The 12,152-nt window shown below is 43.5% G+C and overlaps 1 protein-coding gene across 5 annotated transcripts in view; it reads right to left on the bottom strand.

The window, feature by feature from the left end:
- The window catches only part of CSNK1G2 (casein kinase 1 gamma 2), a 103,040-nt gene that overhangs the window by 3,275 nt on the left and 87,613 nt on the right, over positions 1 to 12,152 (bottom strand). For 4 of the 5 annotated variants that reach the window (XM_070943880.1, XM_070943863.1, XM_070943872.1 and 1 more), the window contains 2 exons: positions 10,254 to 10,337; positions 766 to 872 (listed from right to left, as the gene is read on the bottom strand). In XM_070943880.1, the coding sequence (XP_070799981.1) occupies positions 766 to 872; positions 10,254 to 10,337 (191 nt within the window). Of the gene's footprint in view, positions 1 to 765; positions 873 to 3,838; positions 3,947 to 10,253; positions 10,338 to 12,152 lie in introns of all 5 variants that reach the window. The other variant, XM_070943896.1, reaches the window with a different exon arrangement.

The following is a 12,152-nucleotide window of genomic DNA, read 5'->3' as shown; positions in this document are numbered from 1 at the left end:
ACTTACATCTGCTACCTGCAATTACTGCAAGTTCAAATCTCACCAGGCTCGAGGTTGACTCAGCCTTCCATCCTTTCTAAGGTAGGTAAAATGAGGACCCAGATTATGGGAGCAATAAAATGACTGTATAAATAGTCAAAAGTATGAAGGCTATTGCTTAACGCATTGTAAGCCGCCCTGAGTCTCTGGAGAAGGGCGGCATATAAATCAAATTTTTAAAAAATAATAATCCAAGGTTTAGAGACAGCCAGAGAAAATCTATTTTTCATGGGCTTCGCCTCTTATCAGACGTGAGAAGTCCTGATAACCCTCAAGTCAGTAGTTCACAGAACAAAAGAGTTAGTTGACCAAGGGAAATTAGCCCCAATCAACACTCATTAAAAGAAAACCTATGACTGTCTTGAGGTAATTGAGAAAGTGACCCTTTGACAGATAACTGAGAATGTGGCTTCCTGAGCAATTTTAGGTCAAGATATTTCCGGTGATAAGTGATGGAAAAGCTGCTCTCTGCTGGCAGACAGGAGAGGTGAGGCTAGTTAGATGGAGGAGGACATTTGCTTCGTATAAGCTTCAAAAGTCCACCGTGTTTTCGGCTCATGAACCTGCTACATCGGTTATATTAGAGCCATGGCGGCTTCTAGCTGGCGGCCATAATCCCAAAGCAGTCCTGACCCACCTTCCACTCCATCGTCTTCCGTTTTACAGTGTCTAATCCGAGCCACAGAGGCTCGTAGCAGAACTAGGCCAGGTGAACCAATTACTCACTTTGTGTCGTCTGCCACCTCAACCTCGGCAGGTGCGGTGATGGGGGCATTTGAGTGGCCGGCAGTGGGGTCATCTGTGTTCAACTCCCCATTGGTAGAGCTCATGACCTAAAAGAGAGCAAGCAGGTGAAGCAGGCCAAGAATATCGGACGGGGCTTCAGGTAAGAGGTGGCTTAGCGTCTTTGCAGCATCACAAAGAGGGGAAATGAACGGGAGAGACGAAGCAGGCCTCATGCTACTACGGTACCAATCAAAACTTCGCTCCGCTTCTTAATCTTGTTTCTGCTCTGGCAGAAAGCAGCCACAGGAAGAAAGGGCCAAGCTTTCAAAACAAAGGGGGCTAACTTTCAGATGCCATGTGAAATTCCATCCAACAGAAACCTGCCACCAAAAATGAAAATAATACAGGTAGTCCTTGACTTACGACTGGTCGCTTAGCGGCTGTTTGACGGTTGAGACACCTCAAAAGCTAATGATGACCCAGTTCTGAAGTTACGATGGCCAGCCTCTCCCCATGGTCATGTGACTGTATTTGGACGCTGGGTAAACTGGCCTGCATTTACGGCTGTTTGTATGACCGTGATTTATAACATGTTTGTTGGGAGACCAGCGTTTATTACCAGCTATTGGCAAAAACCTGGCCTGTAGAGAACAATACGTTTGCTTAACAACCATGGTGTTCACTTAATGACCGCTGCAAAACAAGGGATGTAAAATCGGGCCGGTCATGTGATGGACCCACTCTACGGCCATCATGACTTACAACCATAACTGCCAGGCTCAATTATAGTCGTAAGTCAAGGACTATCTCCTTGGATTCCCCCCTGCTTATGTAAAGGAATACATTTGTGTGTGTGGAGTTTCAGCATCTTTATCAAACGGACAGAGAGAGCTTTAATGTTTGAAAAACTGAAGTGGGCTAAAAGCTGGTTTCCTGCACAATGTCATTTCATATTCAGGAGATTCAGAAATAATAGTTCTTTCCTGAACAAATTGCTCCCTTTCTCCCTGGCCCAAACCAAGGTTTTACTTAACAGCTGTACCAATACAAACCAGTTACATCCACTACTGGGGTTGCAGACTCAGTTTAATGTATGGTTTCAATTCCTGTCTTATGAAGGTTTAGATCAGAGATCTTCAAACTTGGCAGCTTTAAGACTTGTGGACTTCAACTCCCAGAATTCTCCAGCCAGCATAGCTGGCTGGAGAATTCTGGGAATTGAAGTCCACAAGTCTTAAAGCTGCCAAGTTTGAAGACCTCTGGTTTAGACTCTTGCATTAAGCCATGGTTGGTGCTGGTCACAGATGTGCATCAGATGGGAAAGCAGTACACACAGGAGCTTGGGAGGGGCAAAGACAGAAGAGGCAACCATGGACAAAGACACAGAAAAGACAGAAGCTTCTTTCCACAGAGTGGCCCTTTAAGCAACGTACTTGGCTGTGAGAGCTAGAAATCAAGCACAGATGTTAATCAGAAAATTTCCTATCATACAAAGGCTGCCCACCTAAGAATCCCACCATTTAAAATTCATCCATTGTAAAATTGTGTTGCTAGTCTTAACATCAACTGTTCTGATTCTGCCATCTTTACCTTGTTATTATTATGACTGTATAATCATTATTATTTTAATGTGTCTAGTCCTCGTGGAGGTAGAAAAGCCCTGCAAGCAAGTTCATAAACTGGACAGAGCATCTGAATATGAAGAAGGATAGCTGCACCCAGCATGTTCTTTTCCCTCTTGCCCCAAAATTTAAATGTTGGTATTGTTCGCCAAAAAGCTTTACCAAAGAGATACAAAACACACAGTAGAGCTTGCTATGAACCAACTTTGGACATTAAGGTGCAAAATTAGATTAAAACCAGGAGTGAAATCCAACAGGTTCTGACAGGTTCTGGAGAACTGGTAGCGGAAATTTTGAGCAGTTCAGAGAGCCAGCAAATATCACCTCTGGCTGGCCCCAGAGTGGGGTGGGAATGGAGATTTTGCAATATCCTTCCGCTGGAGTGGGGTGGGAATGGAGATTTTGCAGTATCCTTCCCCTGCCACGCCCACCAAGCCACATCCACAGAACCAGTAGTAAAAAAAATTGGATTTCACCGCTGATTAAAACCAATATTTAATTCAGTAGCCGGATGAGATTTCCAGGTTGTAGAATTCTAGTCTCTTAGGACGGGCCTCTGTGAAGATTTCTGGCTCAACAAAACCCAAATGAACCCCAACAAAAAGTGACAAACATCTACAAATCCAGGAATTTGGGTTTCTTTCCTTGTCCTGGTGAGGATTTTTTGCATCTCCAAAAGCAGGTGGGACTTACAGACCAATGACAGGCAGAGCAGAAGAACAGAGGAATGCATACTGTACATATACGTATATAAAAAAAAATTCTAGATACTCTTATGGTTGAACTAGAATCCGCTCTTGCATTAAAGTGGTGCATGCGCACACACATACACAATCACACAGCAAAACACAGGAACACACCTCAGCTTTAAGCATGGTTTCTATGCCTACCTACATTCACAAGATTTTGTGACTAGATTCTCTCAATTTCTACAAATGGCTTTTGTAGAAATTTGACCCACCCAGTATGATTTTAACATTTTCTTCTTAAGTTTGCAAATAGGTTTCTCTAGTTAAACTTCGAAGTTGTTAGCTTCTTCTTCCCTCCACTCCTTTTCCTCCTCCCTCCCTATTTTTTGTTCGCATCATTAAAAATGGAAAGTTCGCCTCCCGAGGCCAAACAAGCCTCATTTCTTACAAGTGTCATTATGAAGAAAGGTAAATTTTTCTTTACTCTTCTCGCACGATTTTTGGGAGCCAAGCAGAATGAGCAATGAGGAGAAAGGTAAACTATCTATTTCAAGGCAGGACAAAACTGCATTTCAGTGTTTCTGAAATGGTCCACGTGCCATCAAAACGGGACTGAAAAGCACATCGGTGCCACAATGACTGGACAGACAGAGGGTCACAGGGAAAAAGCTCAGAAGACTTCCACGGCATGGCTGGGATCCGGCAGCAGCAGGTGGGTCACCCACTCCACCTCCCACCTCCCACCCCATCCCTCTGATGTACCTGAACGGAACCCCCAAGCCTGCTGGCTGCCAAGGGGGCTCCTAGAGTGTCCTCAGCAGGCTGCTGGCCAGCCTGGGGATCCCATAACTCCGTCCCCTCGGGTGACTGCTAATGACGGAGGCAGGAAACAAAGGGGAAAATCATAGTAATATTTTTTTTAAAAAAAAAAGGTGGGGGGAGAGGTTAGGGAGACAGAAAAGATGGGGGGATTTTTCAGGGCGAAGGAAAGGGGAACACAGGTGAAAGAAAAGGGGGGGGAAACAACATGCAAAAGCAAAAAGAATTTGAAACAGGCTAGAATGCAAATCAACATAGCATCCCTCAAATGTCATCAGTATTACCAGGTAAAGAAATGGGCACGGTTCATTTTTGGGAGTGCCGACCGTGTTCCCTACGCCCTTCTGAGCCTCTTTTGAGTTTGCCAGTTAAGTCATGTTTGCCTACATATCCCACAGCTCCTCAAATCTGTGGTTCCTCAATGCATTTGCATAAATATTCTATGTCTGAAAACATTACAGGTCTCTTTTCCATCCATCCATCCTTCTCTCCCTCCCACACTTCGTTTACAATGGCTGCATTTGCACAACTTGTGTCAACTGCTATCTGGGTTGTGTGTGTGTGTGTGGGGGGGGATTTCTTCAGTGTGGCAGCAGTGCACAACTGTAGCAAACAAGAAGCCCCCCCCCTTTGCTGCTGTGTAGTTGAGGGGGTCATTCAGCAACACACACAAACCCTTTCAAATCCAGGGTGTTCCCATTGGGATTGGAACCACTGTCACCTATGCTTTTCTCATGAGGCAGACATAGGGAGGGAGGCACAGTATGGAAAATAGCCTCAGTCCTTACACAACGCCTGTGGTTGTTAAATCTTCTTATCCCAAATCCTTAGGGGTTTTTTAAGAAGATATTTGTTTCAGATCTCTGTTCTAAAAGAAGAAACCACTTCTTTCAGGACAGAACAGAACAGGACAGTCAGGTCAAGGCTCACCTTAGCTCAGCGTTTTGTTCACCACGAAAGCCAACCGGATGGATCTGCAGCGCCTACAAAGAGGCGACCGAGACCTGCTACTCTAATGCTGCTGTCCTCTACCTGGGATTTGAAGGTTATGCAGAACCCAGACCAGATGCAACCTGGAGTCTCCAGGTCCAACAGTCCTTGATGGACAATGAATTCACCCAATCTCCTTCTAAAGCCACCAGCCATGGTTTTCCAGCAGGTAGAGTCAGGGATGGGCTTCATATCCTTTAGCAACGGGTTCGCTGCCCCGTTGCTGGGTGGGTGTGGCCATGGTGGGTGTGGCCTAGTCGGCAGCCTGCACCACAGCACGGGGAGGGTGTTTTTTGCCCTCCCCAGGCTCCAGAGGCTTTCCTCGAGGCTCCGGGAGGGTGAAAACTGCTTTCCCCAGGTTCTGGAGGCTGGAAATAGGCCCGTTTCCAGACTTCTGGAACCTCCGGTAGGCCCGTTTTTTGCCCCCCCCCAAGACCCTCCGTGCGCCCCCTGCACTATGATGAATGGGCCACGTGGAGACTCCTGGGGTGGGCATGGCCAGTCAGGGGTGGTATTTGGGGGTTCGCTGAACCCCAGCAATCCTTGGCTAGAGGATCACCCGAACCCTGCTGAACCTTCAGCAGCCCACCCCTGGGTAGGGTCCAGGAGTGGCAGCCTTCTCTGCCACTGAGCCTGCCCTTTGGAACATCTTGCCTCCCAGACTGAGGTGGGCTTCAATCCTCCAGATCTTCCATAAGAGCTTAAAGACCCGCCAATTTGGCTGGAGCTTCACACTGGGGACGGTTGATAAATTAATAACAGATCCCAACCCCCACTTGCTCATCCTACACCTTCCCCTCCTTTTAGTTAGGGTTGAGCATTTATATTTTTATTGTTATTTTGTTTGTATGGTGTATAGGTTTTGTACAACGTTACCCTTTTAATATTGTACGCTGCCCAGAGTTACCCTGTGGTAAGATGGGCAGCCAATAAATTTAATAAATAAAAATAAATAATAAAGTCAGTCACCCAAGTTAATAGCCACCATCATGATTTATGATAATGAATCTATATTAATGACAACATAAGGAAGTGCCTCCTTTCCAAACACTTTATTGAGTAGTCCCTGTTCCTAATGTTTTGAGAATGAGAAAAGTTTCTCTTTTTTTAGGCCACGGGTGTCCAACCTTGGTAACTTTAATATCTGTGGACCTCAACTCCTAGACAGCCATGCTGGCTGGGGACTTCTGAGAGTTGAAGTCCAAAAGGCTTAAAGTTTCCAAGTTTGGACATCCTTGTTTTAGGTCATGTATGATTTTAGACATCTCAACCCTATCCTTTTTTTGTTAAGTGAAAGGATTCCAAGTATTTTGGCTTTTCTCATAAGAAAGGTGAAGTCCCTCAATCATTTTGGTTGCTACTTCTGCACTTTGTCCCGTGCTATTTTATCTCTTATGGTGACCAGAACTCTACGCACGATACCAAATGCAGATGAACCATAGATCCACGGGCAGTCCTTGACTTACAACCACAATTAGCGCCAGAATTTCCATGGCTAAGCAAAGCAGTTGTTAAGAGTCATGTTTGATTTTATGACCTTGTTTGCACTTTTTCAGTGCCGTTGTATCTTCAGTCACTAAAAATGGTTTTATAAGATGAGGACTGTCTGTATACAAGCACACTGCAATGTTACCAAGCTGTGTTTTGCTAATAATGCATAGCACTGATTTTATTTATTTATTTATTTATTTATTGATTGATTGATTGATTGGTTTGATTTATATGCCGCCCTTCTCCGGAGACTCAGGGCGGCTTACAATGTGTTAAGCAATAGCCTTCATACTTTTGTATATACCTGCTTAGTAGGGCTTTCGGGGGGCCCCCAAGCGGTGTTCTTTTATACAAAGTCAGTTTATTGCCCCCATAATCCAGGTCCTCATTTTACCTACCTTGGAAGGATGGAAGGCTGAGTCAACCTTGAGCCTGGTGAGATTTGAACTCGCAGTAATTGCAGGCAGCTGGCAGCTAAATGCTACTTAACAGCACTTCAGTCCACTGCACCACCAAGGCTCTTACCCTTTTCATACTGTAGTTACTACACACTGAGTTGACACATTAATTTCTCTCTCCTTTGTGACCCAAGATTTTTTCTTGGTTGTTTGCAATAGATCATCCCCCATCACTGCCTTCATGAACTTAAGTTTTTTTTAAAAAAAATTCCCTAAGTGCATCACTTTACATTTCCTTAAATTAAATCACTGTCTGACCATCCACCCAATTCAGAGTGTATCTGTCTGGAATTCAAAAGGAAAGTGTTTACCAGATTGAATAGCTTGCTACCACCTGCAAACTTGATCAAACTACCTCACAATCATTTATGAATAAGTTTAAAAAGCTAGTTCCAACAGACTTTTCTTATACTCCGCCTTTAAAGAAAAAGTACCATATATCCCGATGTTCTGTTTATGGATTACTGTTCCACAATAATTAAAATTTACTAAAGAACCTCTGATGAGAATCTTTATCAAAAGATTTTTGGAAATCCAAATATACAACAGGGTCAGGGTCATCTCCTCAACTTAACAACAGACACTCTGACAAACTCAAAATGGTTGGTGAGCCAAGATTTAGCCTTGCAGAATCCATGTTAAGACTTGTGGTCTGCAAGTCCTACTTAGCTTTAAAGTCCTACTTAGCTTTGAGTCCAATACAAAGTAAGAATGATTAAAACTTTTAAAGCTGTATATGGTTTGGCATCCAAGCACCTATAGGAAAATTTATCCTGATGTACATACAGGTAGTCCTTGTTTAGTGACCCCAATTGGGACCAACTCAATTATTAAGTGAAGCAGTTGCTAAGTTGAAAGAGCAACTATGCTTATGATTCTATAGCTGGTTGGAAAATTCTGGGAGTTGGAAGTCCAGGTCTCTTCAAGCTGCCAAGGCTGAGAAACACTGTTCTAGCCCCTAAGAACTTTAAGGGAAGAAATATGGAAGATTTCCACTCTATAGGAAATAATGGGATGGGAGCCTGGCATCTTTTCAGTGTCTGCCATCCCCTACAAAACATCTTCCTTGGCTCCAACGTCTGCATGTTAGAAAGGTCTTAATACTTTCTGTATTCTGCAGAGCATTTGGTCTTGATGGCATTGAGCTGTCTTAATTAGCTAGCTTAGATTGTTGAACATTTTGCCTGCACCCTTCAATTCAATTCATTTATTTATTGTTTATTTATTTATTGGTTCGATTTATATGCCACCCTTCTCCAGAGACTCAGGGCGGCTTACAATGCGTTAAGAAATATTTTTTTATTTTTTTATTTTTATTTATTTTTATATGCCGTCCTTCTCCGGAGACTCAGGGCGGCTTACAATGCGTTAAGCAATAGCCTTCATACTTTTGTATATTTTATACAAAGTCAGCTTATTGCCCCCACTTTGAGCCTGGTGAGAATTGAACTCGCAGTAATTGCAGGCAGCTGGATGTTAAATGCTACCTTAGTAGGAGGCATTAGCCTCCTACGCCACTCAGGCTCCTTCATACTTTTGTATATACCTGCTTAGTAGGGCTTTCGCCCCCCCCACCCCCAGCGATGTTCTTTTTATACAAAGTCAGCTTATTGCTCCCACAATCCGGGTCCTCATTTTACCTACCTCGGAAGGATGGAAGGCTGAGTCAACCTTGAGCCTGGTGAGATTTGAACTTGCAGTAATTGCAGGCAGCTGGCAGCTAAGTGTTACTTAACAGCACTTTAGTCCGCTGCACCACCAAGACTCTTCAATTCAATTTATGGCCAAAAGACCTGTCGTTTTATTATATTTTAATATAACCCTGTTTTTTTCAACCTCAAATTCCTGAAATTTGGGAGCTGAAGTCTACACAGTACAATCAAACAGAACCCTCTTCCATACTGGGATGAGAAAGTGGCAGTTTTAGTTTAAAACAGCATTTGGTTAATTGATGGGTGAAACTGTATTCTGCCTACTAGCCACGCTGTGCTAATTCTGAGGCCATGCTGAAGCCCAGCCCAGTAGGTCCTCCAAGAAAAAGAGTTGGTGATATAGAGTGGCTGAGGAAAAAAAAAAAAAACCCAAGCAAGGATCCTTCATTATAGAATTAACTATTTGCACCTTGGAAGTCATAGAAGAAGTTGTAATGAGCAAGCCATTAATGCACTGCCATCTGCCTGGCCAATGGTGAAGGGATTTTGATATAATCAAGTCTTGCTAATATTTTCCTAGCACTCAAAACTAGAAGAATTGAGGGGTGGGGGGGAGACGACTCCATATTTCCAAAATGGCGGCTCAGACACTGTTACTGTGATTTACCAGTCAAGCTAGCTCAGAGGTCTTCAAACTTGGCAGCTTTAAGACTTGTGGACTTCAACTCCCAGAATTCTCCAGCCAGCTATGCTGGCTGGAGAATTCTGGGAGTTGAAGTCCACAAGTCTTAAAGCTGCCAAGTTTGAAGACCTCTGAGCTAGATAATTAGATCAATAGAGAAAGGCAGCAGAATGGAGGTCCGTACCAAAAAGGTACAGCATCTGCCTTTATGCAGAAGGCCCCATGTTCTGCTCCTGGCATCTCCAATTAAAAGTAGCAGGGTAGGAAATGACCCTGCTGTGCAGTGAGAGTTAAGGACAGCCCTGCAAATGTTTTGATGTACAGCCCCCCATGATATCTTCCTGCTGGTCATGCTAGTTAGAACTCCTTTATTTATTATATCCTGCGTTTATTATGTTTATAAAGAACCATTTCGATAAACAAGAGGGCAAAGCTATCAAAAGCTCCTTCCTCCTCCTATTTTACCCACAGGAACCACCCTGTGGGCTGAGAGAGAGAGAATGACTGGCCCAACTGCCTTTCATGGCTACAGCTGGAACTTGAACTCACAATCGTCTTGTTTTCTAACCTGGTGCTTTAACCACTACACCAAACTGGCTCTCTCATGGAAGTTGAAGTCCAAAACCTAAGGAGAGAACCGGATCATCTATCCCAACCATTATCAGTAGGAAGAACCATGACTCTGGATCAAGAACAGGTGTCTTCACATCAAGCCATGTTTTAGCCACACTTCCAGGGAGACAAAGATATCTCTGGCTCTGTCCACCAGGTGGCACCAAGCCTCCATTTCCAGGTTGTGCCTCCTTTGTCAGAGTACCTTCTATCGGAACTTCCCATTCTTAGCAACCTTAAGATGTGTGGACTTCAAGTCCCAGAATTCCCCAGCCAGCTTGGCATGGCTGGCTGGGAAATTCTGGGAGTTGAAGTCCACACGTCTTAAAAGTTGCCAAGATTGGGAGCCCTTGCCTTATACTTTCGCTGCAGAAATTAAAGCTGTGATCTGACTCTCATTTAGTTATACTCACCTAAACACATTGCAACCCTAGGAAAGGGATCAATAGATCAATAAATCAAACATTAGTTACCTGCTGTTTGATGTACTGCTGTGCTTTCTCCCTGTTTGGAGGCTGGACCTGTACGTCACTCTGGATTGTGCCAATAGGGGTTGGCTGGAAAAAAGGGGAAAAAACAGGCGAAACATTCAGCGTTTTCAAGAATGATCTGCACCAATCAGGGTGGATAAAAATCAATGATTTTTTTTAAAATTGGATTTTTTTTATTTAAATCGGATTTTTTTTATTTAAATCGGATTTATTTTAATAAAAAACTTTTGGGGTAAAATCTATCGTAAGATAGTTTTCTATTTAAGATACATAATTTAGTTTATTCAGCATGAAATGGAGCTTAGTTATGTAGCATGAGGCTGTATATTCTGCAACACTGGGACTATCGGTGAGTCAACAGTGGGTCAAAGGCACCAATTCAGACACTTGGCCTTTAAAATGTGACCCGTGTTAAGGGTCTTCTAGGACAGGGGTCTCCAACCTTGGCAACTTTAAGCCTGGAGGACTTCAACTCCCAGAGTTGAAGTCTTCCAGGCTTAAAGTTGCCAAGGTTGGAGATCCCTGTTCTAGGACCTACCTCTCTCCCCCAGAAAAGAGAATCAAATGTCTTCAAATAGAATAGAATAGAATAACAGAGTTGGAAGGGACCTTGGAGGTCTTCTAGTCCAACCCTCTGCCCAGGCAGGAAACCATACACCACTTCAGACAAATGGTTATCCAACATCATCTTAAAAATTTCCAGCGTTGGAGCATTCACAACTTCTGCAGGCAAGTTGTTCCACTGATTAATTGTTCTAACTGTCAGGAAATTTCTCCTTAGTTCTAAATTGCTTCTCTCCTTGATTAGTTTCCGTCCATTCCTTCTTGTCCTGCCCTTGGGTGCTTTGGAGAATAGTTTGACTCCCTCTTCTTTGTGGCAGCCCCTGAGATATTGGAACACTGCTATCATGTCTCCCCTAGTCCTTCTTTTCATTAAACTAGACATACCCAGTTCCTGCAACCGTTCTTCATATGTTTTAGCCTCCAGTTCCCTAATCATCTTTGTTGCTCTTCTCTGCACTCTTTCTAGAGTGTCAGGTTATTTGTTTATTCTGTCTTTCTACAATCATATACTCAAGGTAGCTAAAAGAAACAAACATTCCAATACAGGTAGTCCTCAAATTACCACCATTCATTTGGTGACTGTTTGAAGTGACAACAGCACTGAAAAAAAGTGACTTGTGACAATTTTTCACATTTATGACCACTGCATGGTCACATGATCAAAATTTGGACACTTGCAACTGGCATGTATTTATGACAGTTCTGGGGGTTGGTGTGATCACCATTAGTAATCTTCCCAGCCTGTTTCTGACAAGCAAAGTCAATGGGGGAAGCCAGATATATTTAAAGACTGAACTTAACAGCTGGAATGATTCATTTAAGGACTGTGGCAAGAAAAGTCGTAAAACGGGCCAAAACTCACTTAATAATTGTCTTGCTTAGCAACAGAAATTTTGGGATCAATTGTGATTGTAAGTCAAGGACTACCTGCTAATACAGAATAGCAGACCCAATATTTTACTTGCTTCCTCTGAGAGTGGGCAGCGTACAGGTAGTCCTTGACTTACAACTAGTTGCTTAGCGACCATTCAAAGTTATCACAGACCTAACTTGGGGCTACTTACAACCTGGATTTGAAGTTTCTGCTGTTGATCTGCCTAGCAGTCACTTGGCTGAACTTTGAATGCTTGGCAACACAGCTTGCCATCTATGGCCATCTGCAGCATCCCAAATTTAAGACTGCATTTTGCAACAGTTTTGCCCAAATCCAGCATTTATGAGCCGAGGTGGCGCAGTGGTTAGAGTGCAGTACTGCAGCTACTTCAGCTGACTGCTAGTTCAGCAGATCAAATCTCACCGGCTCAAGGTTGACTCAGC

Source organism: Pituophis catenifer, unplaced genomic scaffold (genome assembly GCF_029215685.1).
Source record: "Pituophis catenifer annectens isolate HBS135680 unplaced genomic scaffold, rPitCat1.0.hap2 SCAF_1, whole genome shotgun sequence".
In the NCBI taxonomy this organism is placed as follows: Eukaryota; Metazoa; Chordata; class Lepidosauria; order Squamata; family Colubridae; genus Pituophis; species Pituophis catenifer.
This window is presented reverse-complemented; position numbering and strand designations above follow the sequence as displayed.